Source organism: Stenella coeruleoalba (genome assembly GCF_951394435.1).
Source record: "Stenella coeruleoalba genome assembly, chromosome: 19".
NCBI lineage: Eukaryota > Metazoa > Chordata > Mammalia > Artiodactyla > Delphinidae > Stenella > Stenella coeruleoalba.
In genome coordinates this window covers 16,101,674-16,118,025 of record NC_137165.1, presented here as the reverse complement: position 1 = coordinate 16,118,025, position 16,352 = coordinate 16,101,674, and the positions used below count along the sequence as shown (strand labels likewise).

Below are 16,352 nucleotides of genomic sequence, written 5' to 3'. Positions count from 1 at the left end.
TTTGACTCATTTCCCCTAAGTTTTTGTGTCATCCCTGGGATTCTTTCACTGTTATCTGTTACCACCACTGTAGTACTTAATATGTGTTCCTTGGGTGATAGTTGCATTTATGCAATTAAGCTCTTCAACTACTGTTTAACCTGACATTTCCCTTCTCCTAAATTGCAGTTGAAATGGTATTTCACCTAACTGTCCATGAAGGAAGATTTGTATTTTTCTGATTGTTGGCTGTCTCATATTTAGTAGCATCTTTTTCTTTGGACACCCATATGCCCAAAGGACATCCAGAATATCACGTTCCAAAAAGGTTGTTTCTTCTACTAACAGAGCAGGCAGCCTGAAAGCTGGAACCTGACACCATTTGCAAACCATCAGTGCATCTGGCTGCCCAAGGCTCTGTCAATCCATGTCACTAAGAGCTTCTCTGGACACTCAGCATCCACTCCGACAACAGCAGCCTGGCCAGTTGGTTCTTACCATCCTCCAACAATTCTCCCCTCTCTGTCCTATATCATCCATTTCTTCCTCTCTACTAGGTCACTACCATGAGCAAACAAAAACTTCCCATCTTAAAAAAAAGAAAAAGGAAATCGTCTCTTAACTCCACCCCTCTCTTCCACTCTTGTGTTACCATTCTCTTTTGCTCTGCTCCTCTGGTAAGAGTTGTATATATATTCTGGCCGCCCTCAATTCCTTTCCCCTCATTCTCTCTTAAACCCACTCCATTTAGGCTTTCACCCAGACCATCCTACTGAAACTATTCCTGTCAGGTCACAGGTCACTTACGTATCTCTCTCTCTCTCATACACACACACACACACACACACACACACACACACACGCACGCACAGCCCCCAGGATACAAGTCCCGTGCTGGAGATTTCTGTCCGCTTTGTTCATTGTTGTATCCTCAGCACCTCCAAACCCGCGAGATTTATCCCTCAACTCCAAAAGTCTGACTGAGGCTTCAAAGGATGAAGAGAGGGCTTAAGGCCACAGATCGGCCAAGGTCTATCAGGTTCCTCAGGCCGCTAAGGCAGTCCGGGAGATCCTAGGTGACTAAGCCGCTTCTTCTCCCTTTGCAGACCCTCTGGTTTTTCTCCAGAAAGGAATGGCCTCAGAGAGGAGATAGTAGCCGAGTCTTACAGGAGGGAAATCCGGGTCTGCTGCTCATCGGGAACACCGACCCTTCCTTACAGGAGGCTCCCATAAAGGTACAGACTGCCGGAGGCCGCTGCCGACGCTATGCCAAGCCAGAGGGGCACTGGGAGGGGATCCTGCAAGCCTGAGGCTGGAAAGGACTAAAAAGACCCTCACGGGGAGCAGTACACGGTCCCACGCCCCGGACCATCGCTCCTTCGTTGCGCGAGTTTCTCCCGCTTAGTGGGGTCAGGCGCTAAGAGAACGATTTTGCCGCTTGGCCTCGTGGGAGATGTAGTCTTTCATGAGGCAGGGCTAGAAGGGCCTTCTACAAAACTTTGGCAGGAGAAGAAGAAAACACGATGCGTATGAAAATCCAAAAGATCTTCAAGCTCACACAAACTCTAAATACACTTTTTCCCCGTTCCTTAGCCTCGGGCAGTCTCCAGAGCGCTTCCAACTCCAGCCCACCTCCAATGTCCCATGTTCCTCCGCTCTGTTCGGGCCGATCTAGCTCTCTCCCGCTCGCTCGCCTCTCCGCAGCACTGTCCAATCATAGGTGCGTTCCTGGGAGTTCCCGGCGTGCCTTGCGGTTGCGATGGCTGCCTCCGGCAGGCGAGGTGCTGAGCTCCTTCGAACAGTGTTAGGGGTTTGGCCGCCGGGTCCCGACGCCGCGAGGGAATGGGTGACCCGGCTCCCCTTGCTCTTGGGCAGTCAGCAGAGGTGCGTCTCCTGTGTCTCAGGCCCGGCCTTCTCTGGTCCCCGCCTGGCCTCGGCTTCTCGCCCTAATGGCCAGAGCTCAGCCCTGGACTGCTTCCTCGGACTCTCTCAGCCAGACAGCTCGTTGAATTTTCGCGTCCCCGCCGTGTCCATGCACAGAGGTAAAGGGCCCAGATAGATTTGTCTGGGATTGTCACTGTTTTAGCACAGAAAGTCCCGTGTCGGGGAAACCCCTCAGTCTCTGGGGATATCGTCTTTGGCTCTGTATTACAGAAAACGATCTTGAGGCCCCGAGAGATAGAAGCGAGCAGTGAAGGATCTCATAGGAAAGAGATACTAGGTTCTAAGAGTTTTCGAGCCAGAGGGAACCGATCTGGTCACAACCACAGACGTTCACAAAGAGCAGGAGATTGAAGGGCCACAGGCATGGAAGAGTTGTGGCTCTCTGTCCTCACATGGGGAGCAAGCTTGACCCATCTACTTGTCAAGACACTGAATTACAGTTGGCCCTTGAACAACTCGGGGCAGAGGTGTTAGGGGTGCAGAACCCATGCAATCGAAAATCCTCATATAATTTATTGTGGGCCCTCCGTATATGCAGCTCCTCCGTATCCACGAATCCCATCTGAGGATTCAACCAACTGCACATCGCATAGTACACATTTAGTGAAGAATAAAAAAACAAAATAACCTGCGTATAAGTGGACCAACACAGTTCAAACCCATGTTGCTCAAGGGTCAACTGTACACCTGGAAATAGCACCCTCTATTCTTCAAGTAGCATAGACTAAAGGCTGAACACAAAAACTGGTAATTACGATGCAGTGTCATGAGGAGCAATTACAGAAAGACTGAGAAAGCTTGCAGAGCCTTCATTGTACTCTTAGTAGGGTAAGATAGAGCTGGAGGGATTTCTGGCTTTATCTGGTATAGAGATACTTTCACACATGTACATACATTTACTGGGCACAACTACACAATACGATTCCACAAGGTTATTGAGTATTAAGTACCAGGCATTGTGCTGAGTGGTTTCACACAATTGCCAATGGTCAAAAGAAGGTTATACAGTAAGTAGTCATCAATACCATTTCTGTTTTACATATGAGAAAACTAAGGGGCTTAGAGCAGTTAGAGAACTTGATAAAGGCATATAAACAACGTAATGGACAAACTGAATCTCAAAGCCAGGTCTCGGCTTCAACCTGATGCATGAATCTCGTATCCATATTCCCTTTGTGGATGCGTAGGACCAAGTACCTGACAGGGGATCCATGTTGCACTACCTCTCACTCCCCTCCCATTCCCACACACAGATGAGCAGGATCTCCTCTTGGTCCATCGCCCCGACATGCCTGAGAACCCCCGAGTCCTACGAGCAGTCCTCCTGGGTGCCCCGAATGCAGGAAAGTCAACCCTCTCCAACCAGCTGCTGGGCCGAAAAGTATGCTGCATCCCTGACACCCCCGACCCTTTCATTTCTCACTTCTTACTGTGCCTTCGTGGATTGTCCTAGAGGGATCTGGGACCTCACTTGGGACTTCTTTGTTCCTGGCAGGTGTTCCCTGTCTCCCAGAAGGTGCACACCACTCGCAGCCAAGCTCTGGGGGTCATCACAGAGAAAGAGACCCAGGTGGTGGGTACTTGCAATGGATGTCCAGCAAACAGGACAGAGGTTGAAGCTAAGAGGGTCTCCCTTACTGTTAGACCTGAAGAAAATGATGCTTAGGCTCACTGCTCTGAGGGAAGGGGGCTCCTCTTCCTTTTAGGCCTGTGCAGTTCTCTCTCTACCTTCCCCCTTTGGCATCTAGTCAGAAAGGTCTCACTGCCTCTTTACTGCTTCCTAATCTTCCAGATATTCACAGTTGTTCTCTTTCTCCTGGATCCTGTCTAGAATTAAAGCAAGGCTGGAGGGTAAAAATTGGCCAAGAAGTGGGGGCAGGCTCCTGACATCAAGGGTGGGTGACCTTTCACTACCCAGCCATAATCTTTCCTCCTGGGGTCGGGGGTCTGGGCATCTCTTTTTCCTGATTTTAGATTCTACTTGACACACCTGGCCTCATCAGCCCTGCTAAACAGAAAAGGTAATATCTAGGGAAACAGGGAGTTGTAGGGGGGAAAGGTGTTGAAGAGGGAGTGGGGAGATTGCATCATAGGGGCTGGAAAACCCCCTTATCACACCCCATCCCTCCTCAGGAGGGCATCACTCCCAAGACCCTTCCTGATCTATGTATGTCTGTCCCTTAGGCACCATCTGGAGCTCTCTTTGTTGGAAGATCCATGGAAGAGCATGGAATCTGCTGATCTGGGTTAGGCTCAGGATGGGAAACTGAAGCCCAATTTACATGGTCATGGCCTCTCATTGCTGATAGTTTGGGGGGAATGGGGGTTGGCCAGATCCCATACCCTGGAAGTTTTGGGGGTTAGGGGGAATGAGTGGTCATAACCTTGTCCTCCCTACACTGCCAACTGCCAGTTGTGGTTCTTGTGGATGTCTCAGACAAGTGGACTCGGAACCAGCTCAGTCCCCAGGTGCTCCAGTGCTTGACCCAGTTCTCCCAAGTCCCCAGCATCCTTGTCATGAACAAGGTGAGCACCACCTACCTGAGGAAGGGGTCTACTTAAAGGGTCCCGTCTCACTGACCACAGCCCTCTGCCCGTCCCCCACCCCCAGGTTGATTGCCTGAAGCAGAAGTCAGTTCTCCTGGAGCTTACAGCAGCCCTCACTGAAGGTGTGGTCAATGGCAAGAAGCTCAAAATGAGGCAGGCTGTCCGCTCGCAGCCGGGCAACCATTGCTCCAGCCCAGCAGCTAAGGGCCCAAACACACTGTCTGTGGGAGACCCTCAGCGGATTGGCTGGCCCCACTTCCAGGAGATCTTCATGTTGTCAGCCCTAAGCCAGGAGGATGTGAAAACACTAAAGGTCAGTTGGCCTTGACCATAGCCTGGCCCTTGGTTTCCACCATGTGAAGACAAGCCTCAGAGTTCCTCCTCTTGGAAGTGAGAGTGAGAGGAAAGTCCTGCTTGGGACTGAGATGCCTACCTACTCCCTCTGTGCCCATAGCAATACCTCCTGGCACAGGCCCGGCCAGGGCCCTGGGAGTTCCACAGTGGAGTCCTCACCAGCCAGACGCCTGAGGAGATCTGCGCCAACATGATCCGAGAGAAGCTCCTGGAGTACCTGCCCCAGGAGGTGCCCTACAACGTGCAGCAGGTGCAGGCGCAGTTAGGGGTCATGGGGCTCTCCATCAGGCACACACCCGGAGCAGACAGCTGGGTCCCGAAGAGGGCGGGGTAGGGGCCTGCCTGACCAGTCACGGTGTCTCCCTGTGCAGAAGACGGTAATGTGGGAGGAAGGGCCAGACGGGAAGCTGATGATTGAGCAGAAGCTTCTGGTGCCCAAAGAATCTCACATGGTAAGCAGGGCCGGGCTTGGAGGGGGGACCAATACTCTGTTAGGCAGGGGTTCTTCCCTGACTGCTTGGGAGCTCTGAGAGCAGGCTCACGTCCCTGTCTTTTACCCCACCCTCAGAGGATCCTGATCGGTCCGAAAGGGCACCTGATCTCCCAGGTGGCACAGGAGGTGGGCCGCGACCTCATGAACATCTTCCTCTGTGAAGTTCAGCTCCGCCTGTCTGTGAAACTCCTCAAGTGACCACCCTCTGATAGCTTTCCCAAGGCATCCCTGCCCAGGCTGCTGGCGGGAGCCACTGACCAGAGCTGCCCTTACCTGGGGCCTGCAGGGCCTGGAGCCGGGCCTGGACAGTGACTGCGTGGCTGGCCGAGCATGCACAGCCCCTGCCCGGCCATGCCTCCTGCTGGAGGAAGGAATCTGCCTTAGCCTGGTTCCCACGTGGTTCCTCTGCCTGGGCCTGTAGCTACTTAGGTCTTAGAAGCTGGCCCTTTGGTGTGGGAGCACTTCTGCCACCTGGCATTGGGCCGAGTTTCTTCCTGAGTTGTTAGCAGGGAGATCTTTCCCCTCTCCCCTCAGTTCGTACACCTTGCAGCTGTGTAAGGACCCACGTGTCCTGAGTGAGATAGTGCCTCCCACCTGCTCCTCAAGTCCTTGATCCCTCTCTCCAATCTCGAATGCTAATAAAGTTGAAAGACAAGCAGCATTCTGGGTCTCATCTTTATTTCTTTAGAACAGGAAAGAGAAAACGTACCCATTCCCTCCACCCCTACCCCATTGTCTGAGCTGGAGTCTCCCTCCCTTCAGTAGGCTGCTCCAGGGTCCCGAGCAATCTTCTTGGCACGTTTTCTGGGTGCAGCAAAAGAACCGTTACCATTACTAAACTCAGTAATGGTAACGGTTTCCTCGCCACCCCCAAGTGCCCTGGCGGTCGGCAGGCTGTGATAGGCTGAGCAGTGAGAACGGTGGGCTTGCAGCAACCCCTGGCCTCTTCATCAGCCTCCAGAGCTGGGAGTACCCGGACTAGTACATCATCTATACTGTAGTGTCTCATCACAAACTTACAGTATATGATGATATCCCAGCCAGGGCCCTGCAGGAGGCACAGGGAGCATGGCTTGAAGAGCACTGTGGCAGAGAGAGCCAGGCACTGGGGGCACAGCAGGACAGGTCAGGGATGGACACAGCTCCCCACTCCCTGGCCGGCATCTCCTTGATCCTGTGGTCAAGGGCAGCCTGAAGGGGACTGATCCAAAGAGCCCTTCAGAGCTAGGGTCTGTTGAGATGTCCTTAGGGACCCAGTGCCGGAGGTTAACAAGCCAGAGGTCACATAATGAAGCGGAAAATTTCCTCTGGTCAGACCAACAAGCAGACAGACCCAGAGGAGGAACACTTACCTGGGGCTGGAACTGCAGACTAAGGCCTTTGGAAGTAGGGAAACCCTGTCCCTCCTGCCTCTCCACTCGAGCTGCTCCCTTTTAATCCACCAGCTGGCCCCTCCCCTTGGGCGGGGCACTTTCCCGGGTTCTGGAAGGCCCTGCCTCTTAACCCTTTCCCTGCTAGACTCCTTGGACTGAGGGTCACTGGCCCTTCTCCATTAGGCCCTTTGTCACATACTCTTTGCAATTTTTTTTTCCCCTCCCCCAGTACGCGGGCCTCTCACTGTTGTGGCCTCTCCCGTTGCGGAGTACAGGCTCCGGACGCGCAGGCTCAGCGGCCATGGCTCACGGGCCCAGCCGCTCCGCGGCATGTGGGATCCTCCCGGACCGGGTCACGAACCCGTGTCCCCTGCATCGGCAGATGAACTCTCAACCACTGCGCCACCAGGGAAGCCCTGTCACATACTCTTTTATGGACCTTGCTAAGCCTGCTAGGCTTGGGCCTGGCTGAAGGAAAAACAGCCTCACCCCAGACATCCTGCAGGGCTTAATTGCTGGTCAGAACCCTGGGGAGGTGGTGGTGGTTGTTTTTGGTGGTGGGAATGTTAGTTTGAATCTCTATAAGGCAGGGAGGGTCCTGACAGCTGGATCTTGGGGCAAGCGCTGACCTAAATTTCAGTCCCCCGGCCCTTGTCTATGTTTATGCTGAACCCAAGGAGGCCGGACCCTTTGCCCACCTCTGCCAGGGCAAGGTCCTCTAGGGGGAGGGGTCCTCTGCCGGAACATTTGAGGGTGGCTGGCTGAGTCCCAAGCTCACGTGGGAGCCAGCTTAGGAAAGGGTAGGGGCTGTTCGTCAGAGCTCAAGGCCCCCAGAGTGAGAGCCCGGCAGTATTAGGTTCTCTGCCTCTGGGAAAGGTGAGACTTGGAGTAGAGACTCCTCAAAGCAGGGCCTCTGCTCCTTGGACCCCCATTCTGGGGAACACGTCTGCTTTTCTGCTCCCTCCCCTTCTCCTCTCCTAGACCATCTGGTGTGTATTCTGGGAAGCAGTTACACCCCCCTCTGCAGGGGCAGATGAGGCCAGGATGGGGAGTGAGGGGAGAGACCCAAACTTCTTTCGGTTCCTTGGAGGTGTTTTATCTCCTGCCGTCGCAGAGGCTTGACACATGCTCTTGACTCTGATGATCTTCCCTCCTTTCTTGTCTAGTTAACTCTTATTCCCTCTCTTCAGATCTCTAAGTGTCTCTTCTGCAGGGAAGTTTTTCCCGGCTAGTTAAATCCCCCTGTTATGGGCTCGTTTATTTGTGTGATTATTCACATTAAGCAAATAATCACGAGGGCCTGGTTTATTCACCATTGTATCTCTACCACAGAGCAGTGACTAAACAGGCATTCACATCGGATGACTGATGTGATGTGGGGGAGGGGAGAGACTTTGACCTGGGGAGGCAGACTGACAAAGATGTGGCTCTCTCAGGCAAGCCATTTTCTTGGACCATCCATGTTTGCCTTTGTAAACAGGAGCAATAACATTCCCCAGTTCGCAGAGCTGTGAGAGCTAGGTGATGAGCTGCCGGTAAAGCACTTAGCACTTAGCCCACAGAAGGGGTTAAACAAATTAATGCCTACTTCACCCGCTTCCCACAGGGGCTCACTGAAGGCCACAGGTGAGGCCTGTTGCTTCTTTTTAATTAATTAATTTATTTATTTATTTTTGGCTGCATTGGGCCTTCGTTGCTGTGCGTGGGCTTTCTCTGGTTGTGGCGAGCGGGGGCTACTCTTCGTTGCGGAGCCCGGGCTCTAGGCACATGGATTCTAGAGCACAGGCTCAGTAGTTGTGGCTCACAGGCTTAGTTGCTCTGCGGCACGTGGGATCTTCCTGGACCAGGGTTCGAACCCGTATCCCCTGCATTGGCAGGCGGATTCTTAATCACTGAGCCACCAGGGAGGTCCCGAGACCTGTTGTTGAACATCTGAGAACTCATGAAATACTCTTGAAAGCAGCTGGAGGCCATAGAGAAAGCCCAGGATTAGAGGTAACAGGCCTGGAGTGACAGTCCCGACTCCATTGCATCCAGCTCTGTGCCTCTGGGCCAAGTGCTCTCTGCTTCAGTCTCCTCAAATGTAAAATGGGCGCTGTCCAACCTACCTCAAGCAGTGGTTACAAGGATTATGGGAGCACTCATGTCAAACACCCAGATCAGAGCCCAGCGTGCATGAACCAATGTCAGTTTCCTTCTCTCCTTTCCTGTTTCACTCTCTTGCTGTGTGACTGGGGGCAAATGCCACTGTTCTGAGCTTTGGTGATAATACGTATCTTACCAAGTTGTAAGAATTAAGTGAGAAATGTGGGTGAGAAGCCTTTATAGACCCAGGTGCTCTAACCCAGTGAGGAATTATCCTTGTCTACTCCTGCCTCCCTGCGACCCCCTTTCCTGTCCTGTGACCCCACAGATAGTCCAGGCTCCTTTCCCAGAGTAAAGCCTTCATGCACTAGGGCCAAATTCATGCCACTCGCTGGCTAGGTTTCCACTTAGACCCTGGGGGCCAAGTCCAGGGGTGAGCATGGACAGAACTCAGGGGTCCTGGAGGTAGAGGAGAAATATCTCCACCAGCCAGAGATCTTGTGACTGTGGCCTCAAGCTGGGTGGAGGAGCCTGCGCTCAGGGTGTGGGCTGAAGGAGAGCCTGAGCCTGGGCGGGGTGGTCTGGGGACCCTGATTAGCAGACTTAGGGCTATCAGGGTAGGGGCCCTTTTGCTTATCAGGAGCTTGCAGGGGCCACAGTAGAACCTGAGGACACTTCATGCTGAGGGCGGTCTCCTGGATGGCTGCTTTTCCATCCTTCTCCCTCCTTAGAACCCTGAGGGGAGTTAGGTTGGGAGTACTTCTCCCTTTCTGCAGGTCACATGGAGACGCTGCCCCTTGCCTGGCAGCCAGCCTGGGGTTGGGGGACACAATCCCAGTCCTTGGGAGAAGGCTTATATGCTCACAGCTTTTGCTTCAGACTAGGAGCTTCATGGCTCTCCTGAGACTGGGGTGGGCTTGTCCGGGACCTTATCCTTCCAAAGTCTGATTCCAGTCCCTGCCACTGCAGCTTTAAACGTTTGACTCTTATTTTGTCCTTCTTTGGATGAAGTCCTTAAACCATGTGCTGAGTGATGAAATTAAGGACAGTAAGATCTGCAAGTTTCCTTCAAAATCATGAAGTTCAAGTCCCTCCTTTATATAAGAGAGGAAACTGAGGCCCAGAGGAGGGGAGGATATATAATCCAAAGCCTCAGGGTTCCCTCCACCTCTGAGAATCAGGGAACCCATGACCCTATGAGGAACAGGAAGGCAGCAGCAGGTACCCACAGGTACACAGACATACAGAGTCACACACAGATACACATACACAACACACATGTATGATGTCTGCATAGACCTATAACACACGGAGATACACATCAAAAAAACTGGACTCAGCTAGTAAAATTACTCTTAATTTTCTCTTGGTTGTTTTACTAAGTTTCACGAAGTCGGCAGTTTTGTACAAAGATAAAAGAAGGCCGAAAAATACGGTCTTTCAATGTCTCACTCACAGCACAGTTAGCAGCAAAACTCATCTTGGAACCAAGGACTTTAAGAAGTTCTGGGAAGCTCTCGCTCTCCTGTTTTGCTTTAGATGCAGGGGACTCAAAGCAAGAGGCTGTTGTGGTTCTAGGAGCTTAACAGGTGTTAGCAAGAAAGGCTGGAAAACTGATCTAATCCTTACTCTCCGTGTGGTAGATTGGGGCTTGCGACCTGGGGCTTCGTCAGAGATTACGCTGGCGAGCGCCTTTCCTCCCGGCTTGGTGTCCTCATGACTGGCCTGTGAAGCCTCTCCTAACCCTCCCTGACACTTGCCCCTGTGTCTAGGCTTGGACCTTCCCTGTTCTCCTTATCACACTGTGAGAATTCATCTGATCCCTTATCTGCCCCCAGCGGCTCCATGAGCAGGCACCTTGTCGGATTCTTCTCTATGGCCCCAGCACCCTTCATGGGCCTTATCCTGGGAGATGCTCAGAGAAAGCCTTACACTGAACAGATGCCTTGCAGACAGTGACCAGCGTGTACGCACGTTCTCAACACATCCCCTTACACGCTCTATTCCTGTTGGCCCCATGAGCAAGGGCACGATTTGAGCAATGAACTCAGGTGCTGCGGGTCATAGCAATGGCTTCTCTGGGGGCCTTGCCAACGTCCATCAGTTTCCGAAAGATGACTGCATGCCAATTTTATAACAGAAACTGAAGCTCTGGGAGGAAACTCATGACCCTGGGTCACACAGTAACCAGGAAAAGAGGCAAGACTACAGCTCTGCTCTCTAAACTCCAGATCCCAAGCTCTGTGCACAAAGCTGCTATGAAATGAGGTTGATCTTGTGTGTGTCTCTGTGGGGCCTTAGAAAGTTTCAGAGGCAATGGAATCAGACCCGAGCTTTGCCACCTACCAGTAATGTGATTCTGACCACAACGCTTGCTTCATCTCTCTGAGCCTTGGTCTCCTCGTCTCTAAAATGGGGCTGACCTCGGGAAGACTCAGTGAAAGTGTACGTGGGAAGCTCCCAATGGAGTCGGGATTCCCTCCTTGCTTCTGCTTCCTCAGATACTCCCACCCGTCTCACCCCTTTTTAAGCCTCTTCCACACCTGCTCTTGGCCAGCTGCAACCCAGCAACAATGCTCTGCATTCTCTGACCTCCTGCGGCTCACGAGCCAGGCCCTCGTATGGAGCTCACACGCCCTGGAATCACAGGCCAGGCCCTCTGAGGCTTGAACCAGCGCCTCAGCCTGTACAGTTCAGGAGTCACGCCTTAGAGTTCTTGCTTTTTTTCCAGACCACCGGCCCGGGATAGACTCAGAGCCAGAAGGGAAAAGCATGGCTTTGGACCTGTCAGAGCCCGGGCTCTATCACAGCTGGCCGAGTGGGCCTGGGCCCTGCCTGCTCTTGGAGCGCCGGCTTCCTTATCAGTAAAATGGGCTTAAAATGCCATCTTTTTCATGATTGTGGTACAGATGAAATGAGATGGTAGAGGTGACAGTTTCTAACTTAGGGACTGGCTCATATGTAACAGGAGCTCAGCAAATGCCAGGCTCCTTCCCTTCTGGCTTTGCCATGGGCTTTTCCTACTCATCCTCCCCGGGGCGGAGAGGGGTGGGGCGTGTGCTCACTCAAATACCTGCCAGGTGTGCGTGGGAGCGCACACCTGCCCAGGCTCATATTGAGGCAGAAATAGAAACTTTCCAACCCACACCTTCCTAGATCTGTTCATCAGCTCCCAGTTCCTGTTCTCTTGGTCAGCCCCCATGTCCAGACTCGGGCCATGCCCGCTCCCATCTCCTGGCACAGCCCTGAAGGTAGCTGTTAGGTAGGAAAGGATCTCCAGGGAGTCTGGGTGTCCCTCCCTCCTCAAATCCTTCCCGCCATCAGCCGGGCTTTACCTCCCTCCCTCCCTGCCAGGACAACCTGTCTGCTTCACAGCTGCTGTGAAAGAGATAGGCAGCCTGGATTATCAGGCCAGAAGAGGCTCCTCCAGACAGTCCTCTGCCTCCACCCCCACCCCAGGCAAAGGTTCCAGGGTGCTTAACCCCCTCTGTGCTGGGCCCTCAGCCCTTCCTGAGGCTGGTTCCAGGCTCAGGGAACGAGGCCTTGTTCTCCTCACTCTCGGAGTCCATTGGCTTTAACACAGGTGCTGATGCCTCAGCCTCCCTCCAGATCATTGCCCCTTCCCCGCCTCCAGCATCCTTCAAGCCTCTTTCAGCAAGACCCTTGCCTTTTCCCAGGCCCCTCTGGTCGTCTCCTCTGGCTAGCCACTGTCCCTGACGCTAAGGCGAACCAGGACCATATCCTACTTAGGTCCTAGTGCGGCCACCCAGGCCTCCATTTCCTGAAAGTCAACAGGAAGTAGTGAAAAGAGCAGGAGCCTCAGAGTCTGGGCATCTGGCTTGCAGTCCTGGTTCCGGCTCAGACCCTGTGTGACCTCGGGTAAGTTTCTCCACTTCCGTGAGCCTCAGTTATTTCATAAAATGGAGGGCAGTAGCTCTTTTCACAGGTTGACTCAGGGATTAAATGAGTACAACATATACATCATTTTAGTAATCAGTTGGAAAATAAAATTAAAATCTGAAAAAAAGAAAAGAAATGCCTATATGTATATGTATAGCTGATTCACTTTGTTATAAAGCAGAGACTAACACACTACTGTAAAGCAATTATACTCCAATAAAGCTGTTAAAAAAAAAAAAGAAATGCCTGCAAGAGGGCTTTATAAGCCAGCTGCCAAGCAAATCATACCAGCTCCTACATGCTAAGCGCTCATGAAATGTCATGTTTGATGCGAACCTGAGCTATGTCATTTAGTCCTTATAATAACCCTCACTATAGACGGCCCCAGGCTCAATCCTTGAACCTCTTCTCTTTACACCTGCACTCATTCCTTCGTTGATCTCATCTCGTCCCATGGCTTTAAATACTGTCTACACACCGGTGACTCCCTAATCCATGTGTCCAGGCCAGACCTCTCCCCAAAACTAACTTGTAAAGTGAACCTCCTAGTTGGCAAATTTCTCTAATAGGCACCTTAGACTTAACATGTCCAAAACCGAGGTCCCTGATCCCACCTCAAATCTGCTCCTTCAACTGTTTTTCCCATTTCAGTAAATAGCAGCTCCATTCTTCCAGATCAGCCAAAAAGCCTTGGAGGCAACTTATCCTTTTTTTTTCAACTTTTAAAAATACTTTATTGAGGGCTTCCCTGGTGGCACAGTGGTTGAGCGTCCGACTGCCGATGCAGGGGACGCGGGTTCGTGCCCCGGTCTGGGAGGATCCCACATGCCGCGGAGCGGCTGGGCCCATGAACCATGGCCGCTGGGCCTGCGCGTCTGGAGCCTGTGCTCCGCAACGGGAGAGGTCACAGCAGTGAGAGGCCCGCGTACCGCAAAAAAAAAAAAAAAAAAAATACTTTATTGAGGTATGATTGACCATAAACTGCACGTATTAAAAATGCACAATTTGATAAGTTTGGAATATATATACACCCACTGAGACAAGTTATTCTTTTTTCGCTTTTTAAAATTTAGTTATTCGTTTTTATTTTTGGCTGTGTTGGGTTTTCGTTGCTGTGCGTGGGCTTTCTCTAGTTGCGGCGAGTGGAGTCTACTCTTTGTTGTGGTGCATGGACTTCTCATTGTCGTGGCTTCTCTTGTTGCGGAGCATGGGCTCTAGGCGTGCAGGCTCAGTAGCTGTGGCTCGCGGGCTCTAGAGCGCAGGCTCAGTAGTTATGGCGCACGGGCTTAGTTGCTCTGTGGCATGTGGGATCTTCCCGGGCCAGGGCTCGAACCTGTGTCCCCTTCATTAGCACACGGATTCTTAACCACTGCGCCACCAGGGAAGCCCGACAATTTATTCTTGAATTAACTTTTTACCGAAGTACAATATATATGTATATATATATATATACATATATATATATATATATATATATATATATATATATATATTCAAAAAATGGGGAATTCCTGGTGGTCCAGTAGTTAGGACTCTGAGCCCTGGTCAGGGAACTAAGATCCCGCAAGCTGCGTGGCACCAAGAAAAAGGAAAAGAAAGAAAAAAGAAAAAACCCCACCAAACTCATAAGTGAATTATCACCAAGTGAACACACCCAAGTAAGAACCACCCAGGTCAAGAAACACCACCTTCCCAGGTGCATCCTCTCTCTCTAACCCGCCTCTTTCTCTCCAAAGGTGACTTCTATCCTGCCTTCTAATACCGTAGATTAGCTTTGCCTGCTTTTTTGGATGTTGTATAACGGAACGACGTACTGTGTATCATTTTAGCTCAACATTATGTTTGCAAGACTCATTCAAGTTGTTGTATGGATCAGTAATTGGTTTATTTTCATTACTGCACAGTATTCAATTTCATGAAAACACTACACTTTATTCATTCTACCATTAGTAAACATTTGGATTGTTTGAGTTTGGGGGCCGTTATTCATAATGCTGCCACGAAGATTCTTTTTTTTACCACGCTGCCACGAGCCATGGCAGTGAAAGCCCAGAATCCCAACCACTAGGCCACCAGGGAACTCCCATTATTCTTGTACATACATGTGTGTGTATCTCTGCTGGGCGTGGAATGGTTGGGTCAAAGGGCATGCTTATGTTCAGGGGTAGGTACTATATTCCGTCAAACAGGTTTTCAAAGTGGTTGTACTGACATTTCTTCCAGCCGTGTGTGAAATTTCCAGTTGCTCCACATCCTCCCCTACACTTGGTATTGTTACTCTTTTCCATTTTAGTCATTCTGGTGCATGTGCAGTGATATCTGTTCTGGTCAGAATTTGGACTTCCCTGATGACTAATGAAGTTATGCATGCTATTCCCATTATCCATTGCTATGTAACAAATCATCCCCAAACTTAGAAGCTTAAACAACAGTCCTTTTCCTACTTTGCACAGTTTTGGAAGTCAGGATTTCAGGAGGTCTGCTGTGCAGAACTGGCTTGGGGTTTCTCATGCAGATGAAGTCAGATGGGGGCTGGGAGAGCTGGGAGCTGGCCGGGCATCCCTCTCTCTTCATGTAGCTCAGGGCCTATCCATGTGGTCTGCCTGCTTGGGCTTCCTCACAGCACAGTCAGACTGCTTACACAGTGGCTGAAGAATTAAAGACAGACTATTCCAGCAAATAAAGTGGAAGATGCATTGTCTTCTATGAGCTAGCCTTGGAAGTCATATACTATCACTTCTGCCGTATTCTATTGACCTAAATAGCCACAAAAGTCCACTCAGTTTCAAGGGGAAGGGGGCATAGTCTCCACCTCTAATTGGAAGGACTGTCAAAGTCACACTGTAAGAGGGACATGTAGAATAGAAAATATTGTTGCCACTGTCTTTGCCACTATCTTTGCCATACATGTTTTCATGCATCTATTGGCCATTCTGTGCAGTGCTTGAGCCATCATTTCTCTTTTTCTTTTGGGTTATCTGTCTTTTCCCTTCTTGATTTGCAAAGTATATTCTGAGTGCTACATTTTCCCCCCAGATATATGTATTATAAATATCTTTTCCCATGATTCTGAGGCTTGCCTTCTCATATTCTCCATGGGTCCTTGTGTGTGAGTGTGTGTGTGTGCTTATTAATTGAAATTTTTATTGAGGCAATTGTGGATTCACATGCAGTTGTCAGAAATAATATGCAGAGGTCCCTTCCACACTTTGCCCAGTTTCTCCACTGGTGACGTTTTGCAAAACTGTAGAGTAATATCATAACCACAGCCAAATATCACAGGATGTTGACATCGATATAATTTACCAATTTTATTCAGATTTCCTGTTTTGCTTGTGCTCACTTATGTAAGTGTATTAAGTTCTACACAATTTCATCACGTGTGTATGTACATGTATCCACCACGATAAAGTTACTGAACAGTTCCAGTACAAGGATCCCTGATGTTTATAACCACACCCACCCCTGTTCCTACCGCTGGCAGCCACTAATCTGTTCTCCATTTCTAAAATTTTGTCATTTCAAAAATGTTATATATAACTCACACTCATTAGGATGGCTACTACCAAAAAAAAAAAAAAAAGAGAGAGAGAGAAAGAAAGAAAGGGAGAAAGAAAGAAAAGAACAAGTGAGAATGGTGAGAATGTGGAGAAATTGGAACATTTGTACACTGTTGG

General features: G+C 50.6%; 1 protein-coding gene across 1 annotated transcript; it reads left to right on the top strand.

Moving 5' to 3' along the window:
* Nucleotides 1-1,626: 1,626 nt before the first annotated feature.
* On the top strand, nucleotides 1,627-5,971 carry ERAL1 (Era like 12S mitochondrial rRNA chaperone 1). The gene is made up of 10 exons (XM_079904330.1): nucleotides 1,627-2,021; nucleotides 3,177-3,304; nucleotides 3,419-3,496; nucleotides 3,898-3,944; nucleotides 4,108-4,169; nucleotides 4,337-4,449; nucleotides 4,535-4,783; nucleotides 4,925-5,074; nucleotides 5,196-5,276; nucleotides 5,393-5,971. Exons 1-10 carry the CDS (start codon nucleotides 1,739-1,741, stop codon nucleotides 5,513-5,515), a joined length of 1,314 nt encoding a protein of 437 aa, XP_079760456.1. The 5' UTR covers nucleotides 1,627-1,738; the 3' UTR covers nucleotides 5,516-5,971.
* Nucleotides 5,972-16,352: the final 10,381 nt, after the last annotated feature.

Excerpts from the sequence above, each read along its gene's own strand:
- ERAL1 (XM_079904330.1), top strand. The coding sequence starts at position 1,739 with ATGGCTGCCTCCGGCAGGCGAGGTGCTGAGCTCCTTCGAACAGTGTTA. Across the intron at positions 3,497-3,897 it reads CAGAGAAAGAGACCCAGGTG|ATTCTACTTGACACACCTGG; the intron begins GTGGGTACTTGC and ends TCCTGATTTTAG. Across the intron at positions 4,170-4,336 it reads CATGGAATCTGCTGATCTGG|TTGTGGTTCTTGTGGATGTC; the intron begins GTTAGGCTCAGG and ends GCCAACTGCCAG.